This window comes from Culex pipiens, chromosome 3 (assembly GCF_016801865.2).
Source record: "Culex pipiens pallens isolate TS chromosome 3, TS_CPP_V2, whole genome shotgun sequence".
Lineage (NCBI taxonomy): Eukaryota > Metazoa > Arthropoda > Insecta > Diptera > Culicidae > Culex > Culex pipiens.
In genome coordinates, this window is record NC_068939.1 from 73082191 (window position 1) to 73106399 (window position 24209).

Sequence of the window (24209 nt, forward strand, 5' to 3'; positions counted from 1 at the left end):
GAGGGACATAAACTTAAAAAAAATATTTGCAACGGCCTTACAGATCCCCAAAATTTGATTTCAAACTTGAGATATTCAACATTACCCGGAAAATTTTCGTGCATTTTTGTCACTCTTGAGCATGAGCATGAGCATGAGAGACCACCCATGGTTGTCCTTCTCCGTTGCTGAACAGGACCGTAATATCCTATCAATACAACCGACCATACGCTTGAACGATCTAATGGTGTTTCCCTTATCAACAGCATGTATGAATGCGTTGAAAAGATAAAACATCAAGATCATTAAAACTAGATCTGAAGCAAATAGGTAACAGTCATTGGCCACCAACGGCGCCCGCCATGTCAGTTTGTAGATCTCGGGGGATTGGGATGGGAATGTTAGTTAGCACAGGTTGCTACCAAGGGTGGGTTCTATACGATATCCACACCCCCACGTGTGCCGGAAAACTACTTCTACTTGGGATTTTGTTAGTGGGTAAGGGTAATGGCCAGGATTCAACATAGAGGATGATGATGCGACCCAATAATCAATAAATTTTGTTTAATAGTGTGATGTATTATGCATTCTCAAGGCAAACAGTCGGAGGATGCGGATGAGATTATTCCCGGTTATTTGGTGTTGAGTTTAGCATAAATGATTCAATCTTAGACAGCCGGCTGTGGAAAGATAAAACCAAATAAAATGCGAAAACGCGAAACCGCCCGGACCGAAAAACCCGCACAATCGAAAACGGCAACGAAAATCCTGCGTGATAACCGCGACGCACACCGTTCAAATTCTCCAAAGCAACTCTAAAAAAAATCTTCGTGCATTTTTGTCACTCTTCATATGAAAGTAGTTTCGATCTGATCGTGTTTTCTTCACACACCCTGAAAATTGTTGAAAGTGCGACAACATTTCTATATGCTTAAGGGGTAACATACATATAGAAAATCACAAAATTTCATTTGACAGAAAATTTATTGAATGCACTAGCAAGATGATTTTTAATCACTCCTGAAAGTTTCATGAATATATTACATGATTAAACTAAGTTACAGACGATTTTAAGCTCAACATTTTGCCGTGCGCAAAGCGGACTGTCAAACTTTCTGAGCGTTTTTCTCGAAACACCGAGTTGATTTACGGGTGCCACGATATCTCGAGATGGGATGGACCAAATTGGCTGAAATTTGGGGTGAAGACTCTCAAGGTATATCCCGTGTGCATAACGAAGTCCGATTCTGTAAATTTGCTTTAAAAAAATTCAAAAATCCAAAACTGACGATTTTTTATATGAAAAGCACAAAAATATTTTTATCTTTTTTTAAATAAGTTTTTTGAAAATCGGCCTTCGTCATGCACACAGGACCGATTTAACGAGTCTTCACCAAAATTTTGGACCGATTTGATCAAGGCAATGTTAAGATATCGTGGAACCCGTTTTTTGAAACTGCTTACTTCAAATAGCTATATCTCGGCAATGATACTACCAAATGTCTTAAAATTTGTTTTGATAATAGATGAAAATGTATATTTTCAAAACAGATTTCAAATAAAATTAAGTGTGTGCTCACACCAAACTCTGACTTTTTTGTCGATTTACATGTATGTAACCCCTTAAGGTGACTACATGTTTGTATAACTCGTTAAAAAAGAAAAAAATACACCTGTTTGTTTTTCTGTACTATTTAGTAACCTAAAATTAGCTTTCCTCCATAATGTTAATACCTTCAAGCAAACAATACCAACTTCCAGAAGTTTCCCTTTTCAGATATGCAGCGTTAAATTATGTTCTCCCCCTGAAAAAGTACATCAAACAAAACTCCCCAAGATGCAACCAACAAGCAGCTGAAATTGTATTATTTTAGAGGGTCCCCTCCTCGGGCTCAAGAGCTAAACAAAAGCTCCCCACTTTTCGGCAGCCAGCAGCGCCAGCGCTGACGAGACCACCAAGAAGCTGCTCCCCTTCTCATCCCCTCGCTCAGTTCTGCTGAAGTCTCTCATATCGGACATGCATTAACAAATCCAACTCTGCGACTCTTCCTCCTCGTGCTCCTCCTATCTCATATGTTTGTGTGTCTCTCTAATGTTGCTTCTGGGTTTGGACTCCCGCGGACTTTTTTTTGTTGAATTGTTTGAAAGATTTGCTTTTTTTCTGTTGTTGTTTGGGGGCTTCCTTCCGTGTTTTTGCTGTGTGCAAATATTGACTGCATTTTGGAATGGCCGTTTGTCTGATGCTGCTGCTGTTGCGATTATGATTTATGCAGCTGATCGTCGTCGAGGAATTCGGACAGCAGCACATTTTTGTTCGAATTCCATAACCGCTATGATTTATGGACTTCTAGAAGTGATTTGCATTTTTGGTTGGAAACAATTTTAAAAACTTTGCAAATTAAAATGTATTGTTTTTCGTGTTTTTATTTTTGTATTTTAGCATTAAAAAAACCCAAAGCAAATAAGCAAAGAAATGTTTTTCTAGCGTACTGTACCGTTCAAGTTTGCGTATCGTTGATGCATTTCTCGTCATGTTTTCCCAACAGTAGCATTTTTATCACCTTCGGCCTATCGCCAACAACGACGTTTTGTCCAAGTCTATCACTCCCTTATTGTTGACTTAGGTTTATCAACTGTGTAGTTGCTGAGCTATAGGAGCCTTGTGACAATATTTGCCGGATATTTTAGCGAACACCGAGCTCTTCGCAACTTCGACAACTTCCACTAGCCAAGCATTGGGCGGCGACTATCGCTGTTCAAACAGGCAAACCTCCCTCGAAAGGGAGAAAGGAGTAAGCCTAAGGCCTGACAAGACGCAAATATTTAGCCAGACGCACCCAAGATTGGGTTTAGCCCTCGTCGCTTATCTCCGCGGAGGGAAAGTAAATGCCGGGGAAACGATGCATTTCCGTCTTTTCTCACACGTCGTCGAGCAGTTAATTCCAGAAGGGTGCCAAGAGTCTCGCCAAGAAGCGACTGAGGGCAAATATTGACCCGTGGATGCGGGTTTTTGGAAGTGAGTTTTGATAATGTTCGTCTTAAGATTTATTGCTCATTTCCAGAAGCCAATACGTGTTGATCGTTTCGGTAGTCGCAAGACAAATATGATGATTGATAACCATCACTTTTTCAAAGGTTTCAAAATGTATGTTATTTAACGTCTTGTTAATGCTATGTGGAACCAATTCTCATTTCGTAGAATCAACTCATCAAAACATGGTCAAACTATGCACGAACAAATCGCAACTTCATTCCACCTCGAAATTAAAGAAGGAAGGAAAAAAAATGTTCTCGCGACAAACTTCCAGTGAAAATGCGCATCAGTTAATGGGAAATTTGGCCGTTTTTTGTCGAACCCCGGTACTCGACCGATCGAATTCATTGGATTAATTTGGCGACAAGTTTTTGCTGGCCAGTCTGCCCCCCGAGCGCATCAAGTTGCACGCTTCGTACGCGTCTACGCGTCGTGAAAAATTTCCCAGGAAATTCGTCTGGGGAATTCAATTTGTCGAGTTTTTGCGCCCCAGCGAGGAAGAATTTCCACTTGGATTTCACTCTTTTCGGGGAGGATCGATTCTCAGAATTTTAATTGGCGCTAAAAATGGAGCTTTCGAATTGCTGATGTCTGATTAAGCCTGCTTGGCCAGAGGTTCTTCAACACTCCGAGGCTTCTAGAGGGAGTTCAAGTTTTGAGATTTTGTTTTTCCCGAAAAAGCCGTGACTTGAGTGCCCTCTTCGTGGTCCAAACATTGCGCCTCATTGTACTGGCTCTTCTCGGTGGAGGAGGCTGTTCAATATTTATTTTGCTGTTGTTCAGCGTAAATACTTGGCTACCGGTTGTTGAACAGCAAAACGCCGAAAACAAACTCGAGCCAACACACTTTAACAATTCATCAGTTTGCCGCGAGATCAATCTCACTCTCGGGGGTAAGTCCGCGGCAGCAACCAAGTTACGCACTCCGGGTCTACTTGAGGTGGCAGGGAAAGGAGTGTTTTGCTGCTTGAGTTGCTTCAAGTTGAATAATAAATGGGTCTTCGGGTCTAGTTCATCCATTGAAAAAGATTTAAATACTTTGTTAGCCCCCGTGGAGGTTAGAGGTAGTGGGATTCGGAGGTCTTGGGGTCAAATTTTGAGGTGTAGAGAAATCCATGTTTCAGAGTAAAAATGCCACAACCTCACAAAACCAGGGCTGTAGAGTCAGAGGGCTGTAGAATCAGAGTCGGAGTCGGTGGAGTCAGGTCTTTTTGGGGACCTGGAGTCGGAGTCGGAGTCGTCCAAACTCGAACAGCTGGAGTCGGCTAAATTTTATGAGCTGGAGTCGGAGTCGGAGCCGAACATTTTTGATAAGTCGGAGTTATCTTAAATTAAAAAAAGTGTTATTTTTATTGTTCATTTGGTGTTTATTTGCTATAAACCAGCTTAATTTACAAAACTTCTTATATTTTTAATTGTTTTTTAAGTCGCATGCACTGAATTGCCATCTTTTTTAGATTTTTCACTATGATCACTAAATGATAACCTATAAATCCCCTCTTACCCAAGTATGTAGTACTATATCTCAAAAATAATAAACAATATTGGTTTTGTAGTCAGAAATATTTAATTGATTCTTGACTGTTTCCCTTTCAATTCAAATTCGACTGACAGTATAATTCTTCCAACAAATAATCAACGGTTATAACAATTTATTACTTAGAGCTCAACAAGCGCATTTTGTTTATAATCAAGTACAAACAAATCAATGTGTTGCATTTAAAATAATTAAAATTGACAAAAATTTAAAAAAGGCAGCGATTTTTTTTTAAACAATCATTGGATATGTTAAATATATCGCTTATCTTAATGTTTACTATTTCTCAACAAAAATCTGAGAATGTTGATCATTGACAAACTATTTTGATATCGTTGCAAATTATCGTTGAACAAATCTCAAGATTTCAGTACCAAAAAGGACCTAATAGAATAGAAAAAAAATATATAGGATTTTAATTTATTTTTCAAATATTATAAGAAAAAAACGAAATCTCTTTGGAAAGGTAGCTTAAAGGTTCTTTTGAAATATCCGTAACCTAGAAAATATTTTACCTTTGAATTTTAGTTTTTTTTTTTATCAAATTATAAGTTTTTTTCATATACTTTGATGGCGGCGCACGATCACTCATAAAGCTTCTTTTTAGGTGAAGATTCAAGAAGTATCGCGCGTCTCCTTAAATATACAGAACATTTTAAAACTGAAATAAATCAAAAATTCCTATGTAAAATATTTTGTGGGTCACGGATATTTAACAAGGATCCCTTAAGCGTCCTTTCCACAAAGACATTTTTTAGATACATTGATTTGTAACAATAATCTCCTTCAGCCATGGCGTGATGTACGTCTGATAAAAATTAATGGAGCTTTGAAAATAGTTTCGTTTAAAATTGTTATTTAAAAAAACAAGGTTACTTTGATAGTAACTGTGCTTCTTATAAATGTCTGCCTAAAAGTGAGCAAATTGAATTGATATGTGGAATCCATAATCAAGGCCAGGTTTCTTTTCATGATTCATTCAAAAAATAACAATTTTATATTTAAATTTATTAGCTTTTAATAAATTAAATGTAAATTTGAGGTAAACTAAATAGACCCAAATTTAATTACAAAACTGTTCTTCTGAAAATGCCTTCAAAACTGGAGATAACTTGTAACCTAGAAACTTATTTTCCGTTTTATGATTCGAACCTATTTTCCTTGAGAAAATCATGACACTTAGATGTATTTGAAGAATCCTATTTATCAATGTAAATGATAGTTAACAAACTTTTGAAACATTTTAAAATATGTGGAGTCGGAGTCGGAGCCAACAATTTGTTGAAAGCTGGAGTCGGAGTCGGAGGCGGAGTCGGCTAGATTTGGTAGGCCGGAGTTGGAGTCGGAGTCGTTTGAAATATGACCCGACTCCGCAGCCCTGCTAAAAAGTGCCCCGTTCGTTTGACAACAATTGGTGTGAAACCATCGGGGTTTCAGTGTATAAATTAAATATTGCCTAATTAATTGAAATACAGCCCAGATTCGTTTCTCTAAAGCCTAGATTATCAAAAATTTTGATTATCCGAAGTTCGAATATCTGTAGGTTTGTGTGGGATTTTAAATAATCGAATCAAGAAAGTTTTTTTTTATTTTTTTATTTTTGCCATCCAATTTGAGTTTTTCGACCCCATTTTTGTCAAATTTGAATAGTTGAGTGCTTATTAAATTACAAAATGCATTTTTCTAATATGCCATCGCCGCCATCTTGGATTTAACATTTTTAAATCAATTAAGCGTAGTTGAAGAGTCATACTTATTGTTATATTATGTTACGGTTTTCATGAACATCCCACGTCACGCCTTTCGTGGACGCTTCCCTTCTCCAACTGTCATTCATCTTTCCTGTCTCTCTTTCTATTCATTCATTCTTACCGCGAGTACGGACCTGAAAGGACGTGTCTGAATAAAGTCGAGTTGTTGTGAATCCTAAACCGCGTCTCATTAATTCGTACTAAAACACTTATTGATTCGTCCGAGGGTCATTCAAAAGGACCGTAATTTTAAAATTTGCCCACACGAGTGCCCCCTTCTGTCAGAGCCTGGGCGCGTAACTGATGTAAGCCTATCGACTTATAATCGGAAACTGCACAAATGTATGTGTGTTGCTGGCAACCCTGTCTCAATTTATGACAACTTAAGTTATATTAATTTACAGTCATCCCTCATATTCGGAACAGTTTACAGATCGGCCAATGTTCAACAAATCATAGAAAATCGATAATTGAACATAATGATTTGCTTTTACCTTCATGTGAAAGCTTTTCTTGCGATCTTTCGATTGATGTATAGACCGGCTGTACATTGAACGTTGAATATCCAGTTTTCAAAGAAAAACATTGACCTATGAAATCCACAAATTCGGAACCCTTTTTTTCTCTCCAGGAGTACATATTTGTTAACAAAATAATGACTTCGCACTCTGAAACCAATAAAACTCATGCTTAGTAATGTTTTATGAATGGTCTGATAACTTTTTTGTGAAAATATCAGTTAAATTCAGGTGTTCCACAATTGTGGGAGACACAATAACATCCCACAATCATGGAACAGGCAATTTGGAGGCAGTGTTTTGCTGCTCTGGATAAAATTGTCTTGAAATGCAGTTTTTGTTTAAAAAGTATTACTTTTACTAGTGAAATAGCAACAGAATGTCCAAATAAAGGAGCTAAAAATAGCAGGGTCAGCAGAAAAGATGCATTTGGCATGCTTTTGACAAATTATCACAAAAGTGTTCCGAGTTTGTGGGTGTTCCGAATATGTGGGATGACTGTACTTTTTTTTTGCAGCCGATGTCTGTATGAAAGCTATGACCGGATCCATCATACGACCTATTATTGGATAGGTTATTGAAAGACCTTCCAATTGGGACTAAAAGTTTGAAGATCTGGCAACCTTGTTTAAAGTTATTGTCATTTAAGTAATATTGATATACTGTGAGGTTTAATTTTATTTGGACTAATTTGGTTCCATACCAAAATACCCCGTAGAGCGTGGAGTAGGTTTCTTCATGCTGTGCTATGCTATTTTCTAAGCTGAATCCATATCAAACATTGGATTTTCTGCGTACTTTGTTTGCAGAGATTTTATAATTCCGATGAAATTGACGTCCGAATCCTTTGTGTGACTTACTTTTAAGTTAGGAGAGAGGAAAGTACCAAAGTGTTTTAATATTTGGCTGCAATCTTTTTCCTCGATTTTCACCAGAGCTTTGGTAAAAAAATTGTAAATCAAATTTTTACTAGCCTTATTGTATTGAAAAAGCTTAAGTAGGTTTTATATCATTAGGGATAACATTGATGTTGCTTTCAAACGGTAACAAGAAACGGGCATGAAATTTAAACAAGGAAAAACCCTAAATCAAACAGCTTGCCCCGAAACCATAACTATCATTACGGGGAGAAGGTTGCTAATAATCATCATTTGGTGAACTTGAAACTTCTGTTAGAAAAAAGTACCCTGTGGATTCCCTTTGGCTTCGAAATAGACCATTAGGCTGGCGGAGAGAAGCATCGTGCGCATAATAATTAAGGGATCTGTGGAAGAAGGCAGAAATGTTCATGCTTCAGCATTTACACCTGCTGCTGCTGCTAAAAATCGATGCCCCGCTAGAGATGATCGTCAGAGAGAACCAGAGCTTTTTAGAGGGAACATAAGTATAGCAATCGCCCTGGTAAGATGTGATGCGGTAGATTTGTAAAACAAACATACAATTTTGAAGGCCCGATCCGATCTTTGATGTCCTGCCCATCAACACTTCAGCCATCATCATCATCATCGTCATAACCGACCAGACTGACCAAAGTTAAGAAGGCGAATCGATTGACCACAACATTTTTGGAGGGTGTTCCAAAAGTATTGAGTTCTTCTTTGAATATGAGGATTTAGTCATTTTCAGATAAGCTCAACTTCTTATTTGTACAGCCTCTTCAATTATTTGTTTAACAAATCACGTAGCAAACTTGTTGCACAGTCGTTGCAGAAATCTTTTGTATGACATTTTTCTGTTTATCAGTTTTTCTGCAACAACTGTGCAACTAAACTAAAAATACTTACAATTGTTTCACCGAATCTGTGGCGTGCCTTCTGAGCTGCCAAGGTATAGGAAGGTATTTTTATTCACACCGCTGTTCAAAGTATTCCCAAAACTCACTACAGTAGGTTTCAGCAACCTTTCAGTCCCCAGTCGACGTGCCTTCTGAGCAACGAGGTCATGACAACAATCAACTTATACAGTATCCAAAACTTTTGAAACACCCTATGCTATAGCGTAAACTGGCCATCCAGTGGATGGTTTCCTTTGGGGCAACATCTGCCTAATGGAACGATGTTTCTTCTTCTTTCAAAGCAAAATTTAAAATGTTGCAGCTTATCTCCCAAAAAGCTGTCGGCACACTCTCTCTCCCCCGAAAACCTCATCACCAGCCAAAATTGTACGATTATGAAAAGCAAATGAACCATTTTACAGCCGTAATTGAACGAAAATTATTACCATAAATGGTTTTTTTTTCTCGTGTTTTCCTTCTCGTCTATCGCTAAACGGGTGTGAGAGGTTCTGTGATCACGTGCCTGCCCCGAAGATCATCCAGACTCCGGGCATCACTTGGCCAGCAGTGCCCGAGCCTCGCCGTCTGGGAGTGCGTTGAGCTGTAAAAGCTGAACGCGCTAACTGCGTTACTTTTTTCCGGCAGATTCTGGACGGGAAATTGCGGAATAATGGGTCCAAACATTCAATTGGGAGGGGGGCTTAAAACTATAATTAGCAAAAGATTTTTTATTGCTCTCTCTTCGGTGGTAATGGTATTAACAACCAGAGGTTGTTGGCATTGAAAATTTCAAAAATTAATGATCGTCGTCCCTACTAAGTTGTCAACTACACGGAGGAAAGTCAGTTCCCAAAATCGTGAACAAGCGTTTATTAACCCACCGGCGGTCGCATACGTGTACTTTGTACACACTTTGTAAGGGCAATTGTAAGAAAGGCGAAAACACGCGACTTCCCGAAGGTTAAATTCGAAACCACGAACAAGTAGTTCAAGTTTGTTCACGATTATTTTTCTCCATGGTAATGATTAAAATACCAAACTAAGGGTGTTCGAGAGTAAATTAAAATGAAACATAAGAACGTGATGAAAAAACATATATTTAAACAACAATTCTACCTACCACAAACCTTATGGTGTGGAGATCATATCACTTCCAAGCAAAACAAACAAACCCACCTCTCTCTCTCTCTGTTGTTGTACTGTAACGTTGCAGCACTGTCGCAACCACTAGAAGAACCTCAACCATCAAATTACAATTGACACACGAGAACTTGTTCAGTGTACCAACAGTCACTTGGCTGGGGCTCCAAGTGTTACTATTTATGTTTGCTCGTGGTGAATGCAAATGGGGTTTCTGTTTGCACACATTTCACTGCATTTCGGAGGCTTCGAGGTGCACTCACTTGTACGGTGTCATCTTGCCCAACGGCTGGTCAAGAAGTTCTTCAAAGGGTCACCACCGTGGGCCATCTTCCAGACGGAGAATGTAAACTCTGTAAGTCTGGACCCACCTTAGAAAAAGTTACAGAATCTACAAAGTTGCTTGGAAGGGTAGATAATCGATCCGCGAAGAGGAATTTAACGTTAGAAGTCCTTTTTACGTTATGAGGTAAAAAAGATGGTAAACCAGAGAGTATCGTGTGAGAGGTGTGCAAGAACCAACATTAAAAACTAGTAGACGAACGAAATTTGACACTTTTTTCCCTTCTAGATTTTTTATCCACAACCACAACCTATTACAAACGATGAGCTTCTCTGGTGAGCCTACACAAATCCAGATCCATGAGGCTGCTGCGGCGACGACTTGTAACTAAGATTAGGCGTCATTTTATAACGCACACTAAACTGGGAGGGGAGGCGGGAAAGCTGGCCTTAAATGGAAGGAAAAAAGGTGCGGAATTCGATACCTCAGCCAAGAAGTGAGAAACTCAAATCAAAATATCAACAAGCGCAGGAAGACAACCACAGACTGCAGTGCCTGCCGAGTGGTGGGAAGATGATTTTGGATGGGGGAACAAACATGGAAATTTCACTGTTTGAACAGTATTTCCTTTTGGCAGTTTGTTGGAAATTGAAACGAAGCTGGGGCCCAAATGTGTGACTTTTCTATTAACGATGGAAATGCATTTGACGGGGCAGATGGTGGGCAAGTTGGTTTGTCACCTTAAATTGTCAGTTGGTTTTAGGACATGTATTTTCATTTCAGTAGTTCAATTTATTATACAAAGTGTAACACATTATTCAAAAAGGTTGCAAATCCCTGCGTTAATAATCATTTTCAGTATGAAATGAAATAAAATGAAATTTTATGAACAGTACCGCGGAAAATTGTTTAGGGTAGAGTAGTCATCAATGAGACACGGGGAGCAATGATAAAATGGCTCTAACAAATCGTAGTTTTATCCAATCAGGCTCATATAAGGGGGGAAAGTTGTGTCTACTGGATACCCTTTCGCCATAATAGTGGCTTTGGTTATGGACGCTCCCTTGCAAATATATTCATGTATGTTTGATTCTGGGGTGTAAAAGCAAATTATGACTAAAAATTACATTTTCGCTCATAGGCTGCCACAAACACAAAAACAAAACAAGACAAGTCATCTGCAATGATACAACACAAAAATATGATGTTGAACTCGAAAATCATTGATTTTCGTAGAGTGTCTAATTGTTCCCCACCTGTCTCATTGATCCTGCCAAGTGCATCTTTAATGAGACAGTTGAATAGCTCTGTAGAGATCGATGGTCTCATTTTTTGGTCAATGTTAGAACACTTTTATAGAATAAAAATGCAGCTAAAAGCTCATTATAAAATGATGATGAAAACAAAACATAAATCATTGAAAGTCGATACCCAAAAATGTCTCATTAATGACTACGCTCCTTCATTTTTTTATTTTTTTTTGCTAAGGCTAAGATTTTTTCAAACTGATGATTAGAAAATAATTGAACTAATGTAAAATGCATTTACAAAACTTAAATCATTGAAATGTTGAATCCTTGGCTTGTAACTTATTTTTTTCTTTTTTTTTTCTTTGAATAAATAGCTTTTTAATTAGATCTCCTAGACCCAGCGTCACATACGCATATCTAAAAAAAAAACGAAGTTGACTTTATAGCTGTCGGCCACTTTTGCTAGTACCAACCACTTGTGTCTTCCTTTTTATCTACAAGGACTTCGCCGCCCTGGGCTCCTAAGTGTTTGAGTATGGCACGGAGCGATGGCGCCGGATACCCACATTAACACTTAGAATTTTAGGGCGCCCACCGCGGGATTCGAACCAGCAACCTCTGGATTGTGAGTCCAGCGCGCGGTCCGATTGATCCACACGGGCGGGACATACACATACATACATACATACATATATCTACTCACAATCAAATCTGCGCAAAAATGTAAGTGTGTGTGTGTGTGTGTGTGTGTGTGTGTTTGTGTGTGTGTCTACTTAAGTTAAATATATACACATGGTACTTGGCATGGCTCAGCTTTTAAATCCTGATTGATTTTTCATTTCATTTCCGGTAAAACCCGGATACGGCCTATTGCGGAGCATTTTCGGGATTGTTTTGGACCAGGCAACAGGTATATCAAAATTCATCATTTTCAAAATCAAGCTCATTGGAAATCGGTTCCAAAGTGGCCAGATTGGTCCAAAAATGATCTTGAGTATAATAATTGTCCATTACTATCAATCTGGCATGAATTTGACATATATTTTCATAGAATATTGTAAAACAAGTAGTAAAAATAGGCCGAAAAATAGTTGTTTCTATAGTTTTGGGCATAACTTAGGGTAAATGCCTCTATTTTTGACATTTCAAAAAACAAAACAACATTATCTAGATCTTTCTTTGCTTGCTATCTAAATATCTTTTTTTGTTTGCTTGGTAGTCCGCGGGATAATATTGTGGATGAGAGTTTAAGTGTTATATGAAGTCAAATTAGGTAGGGGACAGTGAGGAGATTTATTTCATACTATTCCATACTCAATCCATACTTGTCTCAAACATTATCAACATATCGTCTGTTGTGTGCTATCTTGTGACAACGACCATTTAGTAAATCATGAAAATCGATTTTTAAAGTTTGATGGTAAATATTTCTAAAACTATCAATGATGGAGTCAAACTTTTTGAAGCAATCGGTTCGTATACTACCGCAAAGCAAACGCTCCAAGTTTCAATGAATTTGGTTACACCAAATAAAAATACAGTAAATAATGTAAGCAAAAGCCTGAAAAGCGCGTGTCACAAGTGTGCCTTGCAGGTAGTACGTGTCACAAGTGTGCACAGAATTCCCATACAAACTAAAATAAGCTCATATTTACCGACTTAATCAGTATATTTTCAAAAACCAAGAGATGGAATTGCTTTGAAAAGTATGTATCAATACAAATTTGTGAAAAATAAGATTTTTTTTCCACATTTTCCAACAACATGTATGACGTGTCATAAGATAGCATGACGATTTTGATGAGAAATTGGCCTATGAAACAAGTGTGTATTGCGATATCCGGGAAACAGAAGCGTATTCCCAAAATCGGGTTAAAGCATCTTGTAGTGTTTGTTAAGTATAGCGTAATCAAAAGATAGGACACAACAGACGATATCTAAGGATAGGGTTCCAGAAGACATTTTCAACCTACTCAGACTGAACAAATTCAGTTCAAGCAGCATCAAGAAACCAACAACAGCCAAAACACAACAGAGCCAGCAGGGTAATTTCTTTCAATGGTTGATTCAAAGATTTGTTTTATCAATAATAATTGTTTTATTCTCAATATACAGTCTCTTTGTTCTGCTTAAAACCTATTCAGTACTAATCCTAACACAATAATTTACACAATTGAAACAATATTCTTTGAGGTCGATTTCAGCTAGCACGTAAAAAGAATGCCTCCTGAGGATTCGTTTGCCCTGAAAGGCACTTAAGAAAGCTATTTTATCTCTTAACAAAAAAAGGAAGGCGACTTCATACCTACTCTCTTTCACCGAAATCTGCTCTGCTCCCTAACACTACACAGTACTCACTTGACTCTACCGGTCATGTTCTACAAATAATTAACAATTGCCTTATCATCTGCCTTCCCTAATCTCTCTCGCTCTCCGGCATCTCTCGTCTCCTTCTCCGCGCGTCCCATGTTCTCTCTTGTCTTCTTCCTCACTCCCATAATTGCACACTAAACAGAGCGCACGAAGAAGGAGACGACGACAGAAAAAAGGGCCCACATTCATCACCACTCTTGAGGGAGTCTCGGGAGACGCTTCCAACACAATGGCACCGATTCTACGCCGTTCCCGAGTCTTCCTCGCTGTTTGCATAGCCATCACCACTCCAAGAAATTCCGACGTCCGAATGGCGTCCGGCCCCAGGTGTGAATGTGTGAGGAACTAATTTACACCCGTGTCTCTCCGAGATTACTGCGTTGAGGTGTTTACCGGTCGTACCCGAGGATGGCGGATATGCTGAAGCCGAGCTTCTTGCCCGTCGATTCGACGGACTTTTCGAGCGATTTGACGGCGGCGGCCGCCGCCACGGCGTTCGTGGCCAAGTGGAGCGGGTTGAAGCGGGGGAGTTGGTGGTGGTGGTGCTGTTGTTGCTGCTGGAAGTACGGGAACATGAGGTCCATCCAACCGGCGGACATTCCGGGGTTCAGCATCTGGTGGGCGTACGGATGGCGCAGGAGCAGTTCCTCGTGCGGACTGGTGCACCCTCCGACGACGTCCACGTTGACGGGCGAGCTGGTTCCGCTGCTGGAGCTGTCGCTCACGGACAGGTCCGAATCGTCGAGGGATGCGGACTCGGTGCGGCGCCGCTTCGGTTCCGGACCGCAGCTCGAGCCGGACGACTCACCGCCGGACTCTTCGGCGGAATCGTCCGCCGAGCGGGCCTGCCCGTTCATGATGCCGGCCTTGCGCTTGCAGCGCGACTGGCCCGATTCCCGGAATCCCTTCGCGAACGGGTTGTTGTCGATCTTGAGCTTGGTGATGCGATCGTTCTGCAAAAAAAGGGAAAACAAAGAAAGAACAATGCGATTAGTGGCGGTCGGTTTGGAGCGGGAATGGGAGGAGACCCGAAGAAGGGATCTCTCGTGCGGTTATCTCGGGATCTCTCTCTCTGTGGCGAGCTTCAGCAAGATCAGTGGAATGTGCGCGCGAGCGCGGCGGTCGAGGCAAAAAAAACGATCCTCAAATGAAGTCGTTGAAGCGTGAGTCTACTCCCGAAAGATCGACAGGTTTTGATGGCCCGGGAACGGGGGAAATCAAAGCGATTTTGGGACGCGCCGACGCGCCCCTTGTTAGCTTAAAAGAACGAGTCCTAATGGACTCGGATTAAGCGGGAAAGAAGACGGCACGAAGATACGGCTGGAGATGTCAAACTCGAGCGGATCTCTTTGGAAAGTGAGGTTAGAAATTGGAAATGTCATGTAAATAACAGCTAATTGATTGTTCTAAACCAAATTAAGCTCGAAAAACAATGCATCTTTAGAACTGTCAAATGACTGAAGTTGTAAACATTTCAGTATCTAAAATGTTGAAGAAATTTGAGCAATTTCACTGCAACTGTCAAATGACTGAAGAATCCAGCGCAACTGGAACTTGAACTGTCAACATTGCATGTTAAGACAATGATGAACAATCGAGCTGAAAAATATTGTCAATTTCGCAACTTTTCAAAATACAGAGCTAAATTGACAAAGTCAAGTGACTGAAGAGGCGACTGTCAAAATAGCACACTAATCGAATAATGAGCAATTTGAGCGTCAAAACTTCACTGCAACTGTCAAACGACTAAAAAGTCTGTTGAGACCACAGAAGAGAGATCCGAAGCAATTGTTAAACGAGGTTGAAAACCTACCTGATAGGCGGTCACCGCCACGAACTCGGTCTCCGGGAAGGTAAAGGACGACTGCGGCGCCCACGCAAAGTGCTCCCGCTCGGACGCCTTGATCACGTGGATGCGGGGCTGGTACTTGTGCATGCTGGTGAGGACGATCTGTTGAGGGGACAAAAGAGAAGGATTTCATGAGTATTGAGTCAACCGCTGTTGAGGACTTCCGGGATCCCTGTCGGGATCGGACACTTACATGACCATTGCTGTCCAGCGTGTTGTTCGTCAGCTTGACCTTGTTGAAGTTGACGGGCTGGGACGTCCAGTGCGACCCGAGGGCGGGGCTGTCCGGGTGCTGGTAGAAGCGCTGGGGACTCTGCGGTTCGGCACCCCCCGCCGGAACCCACTGCGAGCCGCTAAACTTGAACCGGCAGTCGCTGATGGGGACCATCTCGATCAGCACGCAGTAGTTCTCGTCCGCTTCGAGCCCGTTGAACGATAGGCGCATCGAGGGGAACATTCGTCTGGAAGGAGAGTGGGAAAGAGGGAAGATCCATTAGCATCGGCGTGAAACCGTGAAAATGCAGGTCACTTGACGACCTTGAAGTCCGGGGCTGGTCTAATTAACATGCGTCGATCGAGGCTCACGCGATCCCGCGGGTGTTTGGGCCTAATTAAATTTTATTCCGTCCAGCGGTAGAAGGGGTCCCAACGGAAATTGGAGGTCGTCGGAGGGTTCGTCGCTTTTTTATGTCTCTTTATGATTTGTGAAGGATCGTAAAAATTTAAATTTCCTCGCGCCCGTACGGGCGCGGAGACCTTGGGAAGATTTCTCGACTAATTACGGTTCGGACCCGGGTCCCTGATTGATAAATCCAGATCGTCAAGTGTCCGCGGCGCCGCCGCCCCACCCGTCGAGATCTCGCGTAGACAATAAACAGTTCGTTTTGGGGGTCGTCTCCCGCTGGGATAATGACTTTACGCTTCTTGGACGCTTGGTTCGAACGCGAGTTCCGAAACCTTGCGAGTGGTTCGTCTAAGGAAGAGCAAACACTTGAGAGTTTTGCTCCGTCGGAGACGGAGAACAACAAAAATCATAAATTTCCGAATGCGGAAATTTCGGACCGAGTTCCAGACGACGGGAGGCAAAACGACCGTAAACATAATTGGCGCCAAACGAAGGGAACGCTCACAGAACAACAAAAAACCCCGAGGAGAACCCAAGTCCCGGGGAACGTTTCTTCACAAGAGGCAGAAGGCAATTTATGATTGTGCTAAAACAAAAAGGCACCTAATAAAGCGAAGCACAGACAGTCGAAGGAAAAAAGCTGTGAAGAAAATTATGATTTCTCCGGACGGACGTCGGCGGCGGCGGCGGCGCCTCTCTTCCCCGGGAACCTTTTTTTTTTTTGCTTTTGCCTTTTTGAAGTGGTCGCTTCCCGGGGGTGCCGGACGGCAATTGCTAGTGCAAACACTGCTCACACACCCTCCGGGGTCGTAAAGATTGGCGCCAAGGTCGGTCAAGTGGCGTGAAATGGTGTGAAATCGGGGCCGGGTTGCGCTAGCGATGCGTCAGGGTGACATTTGTAGGGTTTTCGGGAGCGCTGATTCGCGGTTGTCACGTCAGAAGGGGTTAGAAACGGAGTAGGCTGACGAAGAGGCTTACCGTCCACTCTTGGTGATGATCATCTCGGTGCCGATGCGGTGGAAGTCGCTCCACATGTCGCGGTTCTGCAGCTTGACCTCGACCTCGGCCGGCAGCGGGAAGCGCGGCGCGAGCATCAAAGGTCGCGGCACGGGAACCGGTAGCATCGTCGGGTACGGATCTGTGGAAGGAGAGAAGAGAACAAGAACAATTAGTCTCGTGGGCAATTAACACACCAACTTGGGAGAGAGAGGATTCCCGCCGGAATCGGAGATAATTAAGTTAATTTAACATGGCGTGAAAATCGGAAAATTTCACAGTTTGATGGGCTGTTTGCCCAAACAATTGGACAACAGGGAAGCTGCGCGGGAACGCGTAATGACGGGCCACGATTTGCTTCGCTCGTTGAGCGGACGTCTGAAGAAGACGCTCGAGACGTCTGACGGATGCTGGGTGGTCCCAGCGAGTCGTGATAGCGCGCAGAACACGCGAAACGCTCCCGGAAATGAGGTTTATGATTATCGCATCATCTCTCGTCGTGTCGTTATTGTGGTACTCCTTCTTCGCCCCGTAACGAGCGCGCGCCCTTCGCCGAAAAGCTGAACGGAAGCACTCTCTCGACGAGGTGGCCAACCCACCCACGGAGCTCGTTATTGCCTAACCGGTAACGGGACTCTCTCTCGGTCTTCACCTTTCTCCACCGTCTTGATCGCTGATCGAACTCGCGGGATTACTCAACCACGTCTGCAGCTCCAACTCCAACTCGGTAGCGCTAATTACAGTGTTTAGGCTTTCCGCGAGCACCGCGAGCCTCTAATGGTTCTAGATTTCCACGAAAAGAAGGCTAATTGCAGGTTCCCTTGCCCTTAAAGCGAGTTTCCAATTAAAACATTACCCCCGCAAGGCACGCCAACTTTTGGCCAAGTTCCGACGGCAAACATGGTCGCCGCGATACCGGACTGGAGGAATTTTAATTGGCAGCTGCTAAACGCGCACCAGTCTCGATTTGGAGTCGTCCGACGACGAGGTGACGAAGATTGATGGCTCCGACACCTGCGGAACCCTTCGCCCGGAATTGACATGTTAACCTTCGTCAAAAATTGACCCCGAGCTTACCTGGCAAACGCTGCAGTATCTGCTGCCGGTACAGCTCCGTCTGGAGCGCGTAGTGGTGATGCATTCTTAAATCCATTAGCTCCGTCATGACTGCTGGTTCTTGTAATCACTTGTGTTGTTGCACTTGTTATAAAACTCTACTAATCTCACTTCTTTCGACCCGGCAACGGGTTCTTGCACTAGTACGACTTCACCCTTTGCTGTTCTGACTCTACGTCAGGTCACGCAATGCTTCCACTGAACTCTGATTCTTCTCTCTTCTCTCCCAGTCAAACTCGCTGCTAACGCACTGCTTTGACTTACACCTTCTCTTGCCTTCAAACAAACTTCTTCTGAACTCGCGACGGATACACGTCCACCCACTTCCAAGTTTGCTCGACAACTGGTTCCGACTAAAACAAACATTCGGCTGCTAAGCTCGGCTCGGCCCCGAACCGGTCTTCTCGACTCGTCTTCCTTCGCCCGTCCGCTTTGTGCCTGTGATTTCTGCCTGACCAACACACGCCCGAACCCCCATCTCTGTATTGGTGCCGAAAAACCAGTTCCTTCAGAGCTTGTTCTCCCTCTTTCCATTCGCCGCTGGTATTCCGCCTTGATGCTTGTTGTTGTTGCACAAGTTTCTTCATTTTCTTTTGCGCGACGACGTCGTCGTCGCTGGTTCAAACAGGTTTCGGCTTACCACCACATGCTTGCGTGAAGCTCCTCCCACTTTCACCACCACACACCAAGCAGGCGCTGGATGGTTCGGTTGTGTTGGTGGGCGCGCGTTTCACCTTGCGCGATTCGTGGCTTGCTGTTGGTGTGTGAAGCGTGATCCATGGCATGGTATTGATATAATTTTATTAAATGGCGTGAAATGTAAATATGCCGGCGACGACGGAGTCGGTCGACGAATAAAGTCGCGGTGCGCGTTCTAATCAAGATGTTTGATTGGGGTTTATAGCGGTTTTCGGGAAATCAAGGTTGTTAAAGTGAGGGTGCGAGTTTGTGCTCTAGGTTGCGATGTGAGGTGTTTGAGGTGGGCAGATAGTAAAATTGTTTTATCTTTTTTAAGTTGGTGAAGTCAAAATAAGGCTTTTACTGAACAATTTTAACATTTAAAAAATTATTATAGACGAATTAAAGTTCTGGAGTTCAAATTATCATGCTGATATGCTCAAAATAAAAAAATATTTTTTTTAAATATGAGCCACTTCCAACCGAAAAACTATTTTTTTGAAATCTGGTAAGCTTTTAAAAAACATCAAAGCCGTTGTCGATCTAACTGAAAAAAAAAACTTTGTCAAAAATGCATAAGATTTTTTATCATCACATCTTTCAAATGCTCTGAATTCAGTAAATGTTCAACTCCTATTGGTCAAAATAGAATTGCAAATTTGTGTTGGAGAGTTTTTTTTAACTAACCTGGATAATAATTTAAAACTTATCAGAAATTAATTTCAGTTGAACAGGAGTTTCATAAGAACTGGCTTCCCTAGAACAAACACAACACGATTAGGCGTAGTTTTAAGGAAAATACAGTAACATACGAAGTTTTGACATTTGCAGACGATTAAAGGGTTGATAGCAAGCTATCTGCCGAGTTCAGAAATTTGAGTTAAGTTGAACAAAAATTGACTAAGAACTGGCGTCCCGTTTCATCTAAGTGGCTCTAACTCGAAAGAGGTGCACAATATCAAAATTTCTGTATTTCATCTTTTTCCACAATTTTCAAAAGTCACATTTTTTCGAAAAAAATGTAACACTCTTAATTAAATTTGACCTATTTGTGCCATAGCTTGGGAAATGGCTAGTTTTTCATCTAAAATGTATTCAAAACCAGATATTCAAGTGTTACCAAGACTGTTTGCAGTAAACTAGATCGTACTTTTGACAAACCTGATTTTAAATGTCATCGACTTCTGAAAAAACAAGAGCTGAATAGTTCTAGCTGTCAAAATGCTTATGCGCTTTTTTTAAATGTCGCTCCAGAAACAATTTTTTTTTAATAACAGCAAAAGACTTTTGTGGTTTTGAAAAGAATAAAGTTTGTTTCAACGCAAAATTTTGTTAATACATTCAACAAAATATTTTTCTGCTTGTACAGTCCAGACTCGATTATCCGAATGCCTTGGCAAAATTTCAATTCGGATAATCCGCTTAAGGCTGGTACAAATTTTATTTAATGTTTTTGTCTTGAAAAATCAGGGGGCAAAAAAAATACTACTACTCTAGAGAGATTTAGAATTTTTGAATCCAAGATGGCGGTCAAAATCGCGGTGATGAAATATTAAAAAAAAACATTTTTTGATTCCATCGAGAAATTAAAAAAGAGAGATGTGAGCCGGTAACATGAAGTTAAACTTTCGCAACTGTCATGGTAAACTTCACAGCAGCTTGACAGAAAGTTTAACTCCATGTTGCACTTTTAATTTCTCGATAGGCGAAATTTGTCTAAAATTGGGTCGCAGAACTCGAATTTGATGTTAAAAGTAAGAAAATAAAAAAATACGATTTTTTGTGATTCGATTATCTTAAGTCCCATACAAACCTTCGGATAATCGAACATCGGATAATCGAGGCTTAGGATAATCGAGTCTGGACTGTATAGGTAAAATTACACATCTTTTTTTTTTTTTTTTGACATAAAAGATGAACCCGTTCCCAGATGAAATATTACCACAATTGTTTTTACTGTGTATTTTTGATGTTGATTCGTTCTCTAGATAAAGATGTTTGACTATTAAATGGGCAGCTGCTAAAATTGTATGGACGAACTTATTATGCAAAAAGTCACAGAAAAAGTACAAAAAAAAATCAAAAAATGTTTAGCGTAATTCAGTCTAGACTGAATGATGATTATGCAATCTGCTAGAGTATTTGATATTTAAACAAGTGAAAAAAAAACTTTTTATATCAAGTTGACTAAACATAAAAATGAACAACATTTTCTAACATAACTAAACAATCCTTAGCAATACCACGTGATACACAACCAAGTAGCAGGCACAATTTCAGTATTTCTTTCCTGCAAGTCCAACACTCCCTAGAAACATCTGCCATCATTCCCGATCTTTGGCTCCACAGGTGACAAAAACCCGGGACTCGCTGCCCATCCCACCGTTTTCTTCCACTCCAGGACATGGGTCTCCGCCTGGGCTTTTGTTTTCTCAAGTGGTTCTCATTAGGATTAAGTCTAGCCGTTCGCCATTGCCATTACCCGAACACCAGATCCGTTCTCGAGCCCAGACATGACCAAATCACACGCTCCTCTCTCCTCTGGGATGGTAAAAATAATAAAATAACTAAGTAACACACCCGACTTACGGAGCATCTTTTTTATTGCCCTGCCTGAAGGTTGAGTCCTTGCAGGTAGTAACTTCGAAGGACTACTCAATCGTTTTCGGCTGGGGAAAACCCCCATTCAAAGGAGCTCTCGCTGAACGAAACGTTGGCCGGGGAAATACGCTTAAGTTTGTCAATTGCCGGCTTTCGACCTGGGACTTTTATGACTTTATTGTTGTTCTTTTCTGCGGTAATGAGCGTGTTTTGTTAAGAGGGAAGCGGCAGAGGTAGTTGTTGTTCTAACTTTAGTCACCGACCGAGAACGGGATCCTCTTTTGACACATTGGACGGGCAAACCGTTTCCAGGTTGGCGAGTAGTTGGAGTTTTTGAATGAGAAAACATGGGTTTTTACGTGCATAAAACTCAATGTGTCCGTTTGAACGTTGGTTGGAAATGTGAAAGTTAATGATTTAACATGTTAGACCACACCTTGAGGTTTATAGAAGTAAGCTTAAAAAGTTAGAATTATTTGGACGCTACACTGAAATAAAAAAAAAGTACCAAATTCCTAAATTATAGGAATATTGCCTTCTTTCCTTATTAAGTAATCCGAAAAAACCGATTACTATATAAGGAAAAGAGGTAAAATTCCCAGAATTTAGAGATTTGGTACTTTTTTTTTATTTCAGTGTATGCATAAATTTCGCAATATTTTTTTAGAATTTTATCAATATCTCAGAATAAAAAAAATATGCTCATATCTATTAAAAAAGTTGAGCATCATATTCTTAACAAATTCTTAATATACACAAAAAAAATTGGAGGCTAATTCGAGGAGCGTTAACGTGAGAACTACCAAATTGAGAATGTGGTTCAAATTAAAAATCTGTAATTGAAATGAAGTCGTCTGGATAGGGACCGTTGCCAAAATATTTAGATTACTACTGGTTTCTTTGAATAGCCTCTTATTCTACATTTCCGGAAGTTTCGGATGACTTAGTACATCCCAAATATTTTAAAACCATGCTAACATGTTTACATAACAAGCTAATCAAAATACAATAGAATAATTTTGAATTTTAAAAATACCATGGATTCTTAATTCAGTTCGTGAAACTTTAAGCCATGAATAGGGTTAGTGAATTTTCACGATTTCGCTGACAGCGTGAAATTTCACAATTTCTGTGAAATCCCATAAAATTAAAGATTTTTTGGAATTCAATTTAAACAAATTAAACAATCATTTTATCTACATAGGTTTTAAGTGAAAACCCTGATACCGTCAACTGGAGGAAACGGGACTACAGCCTGAATAGTGACATTACGTTTTAGCACACTTAGTTGAAGCTTTTTGGGAATGAATGAGCACATTTTGTTGCTCTGAATCTGGTCTAACCAAAATTACGTTAAAAAAGAAAAATATTAGGCTGCAACATTGCTAAAAGTGCTGTCCGAATTCGCCCCATTTGTCCCGATTTGCCCCAGATGACGGTTTTTTCTTTATTAACGCTTGAATTCTCGGATTTGTTTTCAAAAGGTTCTAATCGCCAGTTGTTAACAAACCCGCTTTAGAAATATTATTCAGTTCTTTTCTGGAATATTTTAGTTTCTTCTTTGTTCCGTGAAATTTCCAAGAAATTTTATTAGAGCATGTATAGGTAATTGTACCATTTTCAACGCTCCGTGAAATTTGTGTTTTCCAAAAAAAAATCTTTTTTGTAGCTTGAAAAATCAAGCCTAGCCATAACTTCAGTAATGACGTAAATCTAAAATCGTTCAAAAATAATAGTTCTTAAATGAATAAATGTAAGGCCGTTGCAAATATTTTTTGAAGTAATTTTAATTTTTGAACTTCTTTATATTTTTTTGGTCACAGTCAAGAGACATGACTGTGACCAAAAAAATATAAAAAAAAGGTCAAAAAATTAAAATTACAGGCCACGGTTTCAACATTTGAATGAAAAAAGTGTTTTAAAATGCATAACACATCTGTCCAGTTGTTTTGCAATCATAAGTTTCCAAAATTTTCTAAATATTGACGAAAATTTTATTTTTGAGAGAAATTTTTTTTTTCGGAAATGTGCATTGGAATTCCATAAAAGTTCAAAATATTTTTAAACGACCCCAGCTAAATAACGTCATGATTCGAATTCCCGGACGCTTCGAAACCCGGACACATCATCTTGTTTTATTAATTATTTTGATATACGTTCGCATAATTACTGTCAAAACTATGTTATCTGATGAATTCTAACATCTACTTTCATTTAAAGTTTGTTTGAACGCTGTAGTTAATGTCAAAACAATTAAATAAAATAAAATTATAAGATTACGAAAAATGCGAAACATTTCCATGAAATATTTCATAGACGTCCGAAGCACCGTGAAGGCATAGCAGAAATTTATGGTTTGATTTCCTTAAATTCTAGCAAATTTTTATATAAAATATCGATTGTTTTGATGTTAACAGCTTATTTTAGACCTAAAGAATGCTATTCACTTAAATTTCAGTCCAAGTTTGTGCGATTCATAAGCAAAATCGAGTGTCCGGAATTCGAATCAAAAGTGTCCGGATTTCGAATCAGCTTTCATCAGTGTCCGGGATTCGAAGCACAACAAGTCATTTTAATTTTGAAATTCTGATGAAAAATGGTTAGAAAAGACATATTTTGCATGCACTTTCTAAAAATTGACTGTTTGTACTAAATCCTGATGACATTTCTACATTTTCAACTTATTACATGATTTTTTGCCAGCT

General features: G+C 40.4%; 1 protein-coding gene across 1 annotated transcript; it reads right to left on the reverse strand.

Annotated features, from left to right (window-relative positions):
- Positions 1–13340: 13340 nt before the first annotated feature.
- On the reverse strand, positions 13341–18710 carry LOC120416584 (T-box-containing protein TBX6L-like). Its single transcript, XM_039578320.2, has 5 exons — positions 18187–18710; positions 17092–17251; positions 15682–15949; positions 15453–15590; positions 13341–14592 (listed from the first exon to the last, which is right to left on the reverse strand). Exons 1-5 carry the CDS (start codon positions 18272–18274, stop codon positions 14029–14031), a joined length of 1218 nt encoding a protein of 405 aa, XP_039434254.1. The 5' UTR covers positions 18275–18710; the 3' UTR covers positions 13341–14028.
- Positions 18711–24209: the final 5499 nt, after the last annotated feature.

Bases quoted from the DNA above. Each gene is read 5' to 3' on its own strand.
- LOC120416584 (XM_039578320.2), bottom strand. From the start codon at position 18,274: ATGACGGAGCTAATGGATTTAAGAATGCATCACCACTACGCGCTCCAG. The intron at 15,591-15,681 runs GTAAGTGTCCGA...TCCCCTCAACAG, and splicing joins CGCTGGACAGCAATGGTCAT to ATCGTCCTCACCAGCATGCA. The intron at 14,593-15,452 runs GTAGGTTTTCAA...CTTTTTTTGCAG, and splicing joins TGGCGGTGACCGCCTATCAG to AACGATCGCATCACCAAGCT.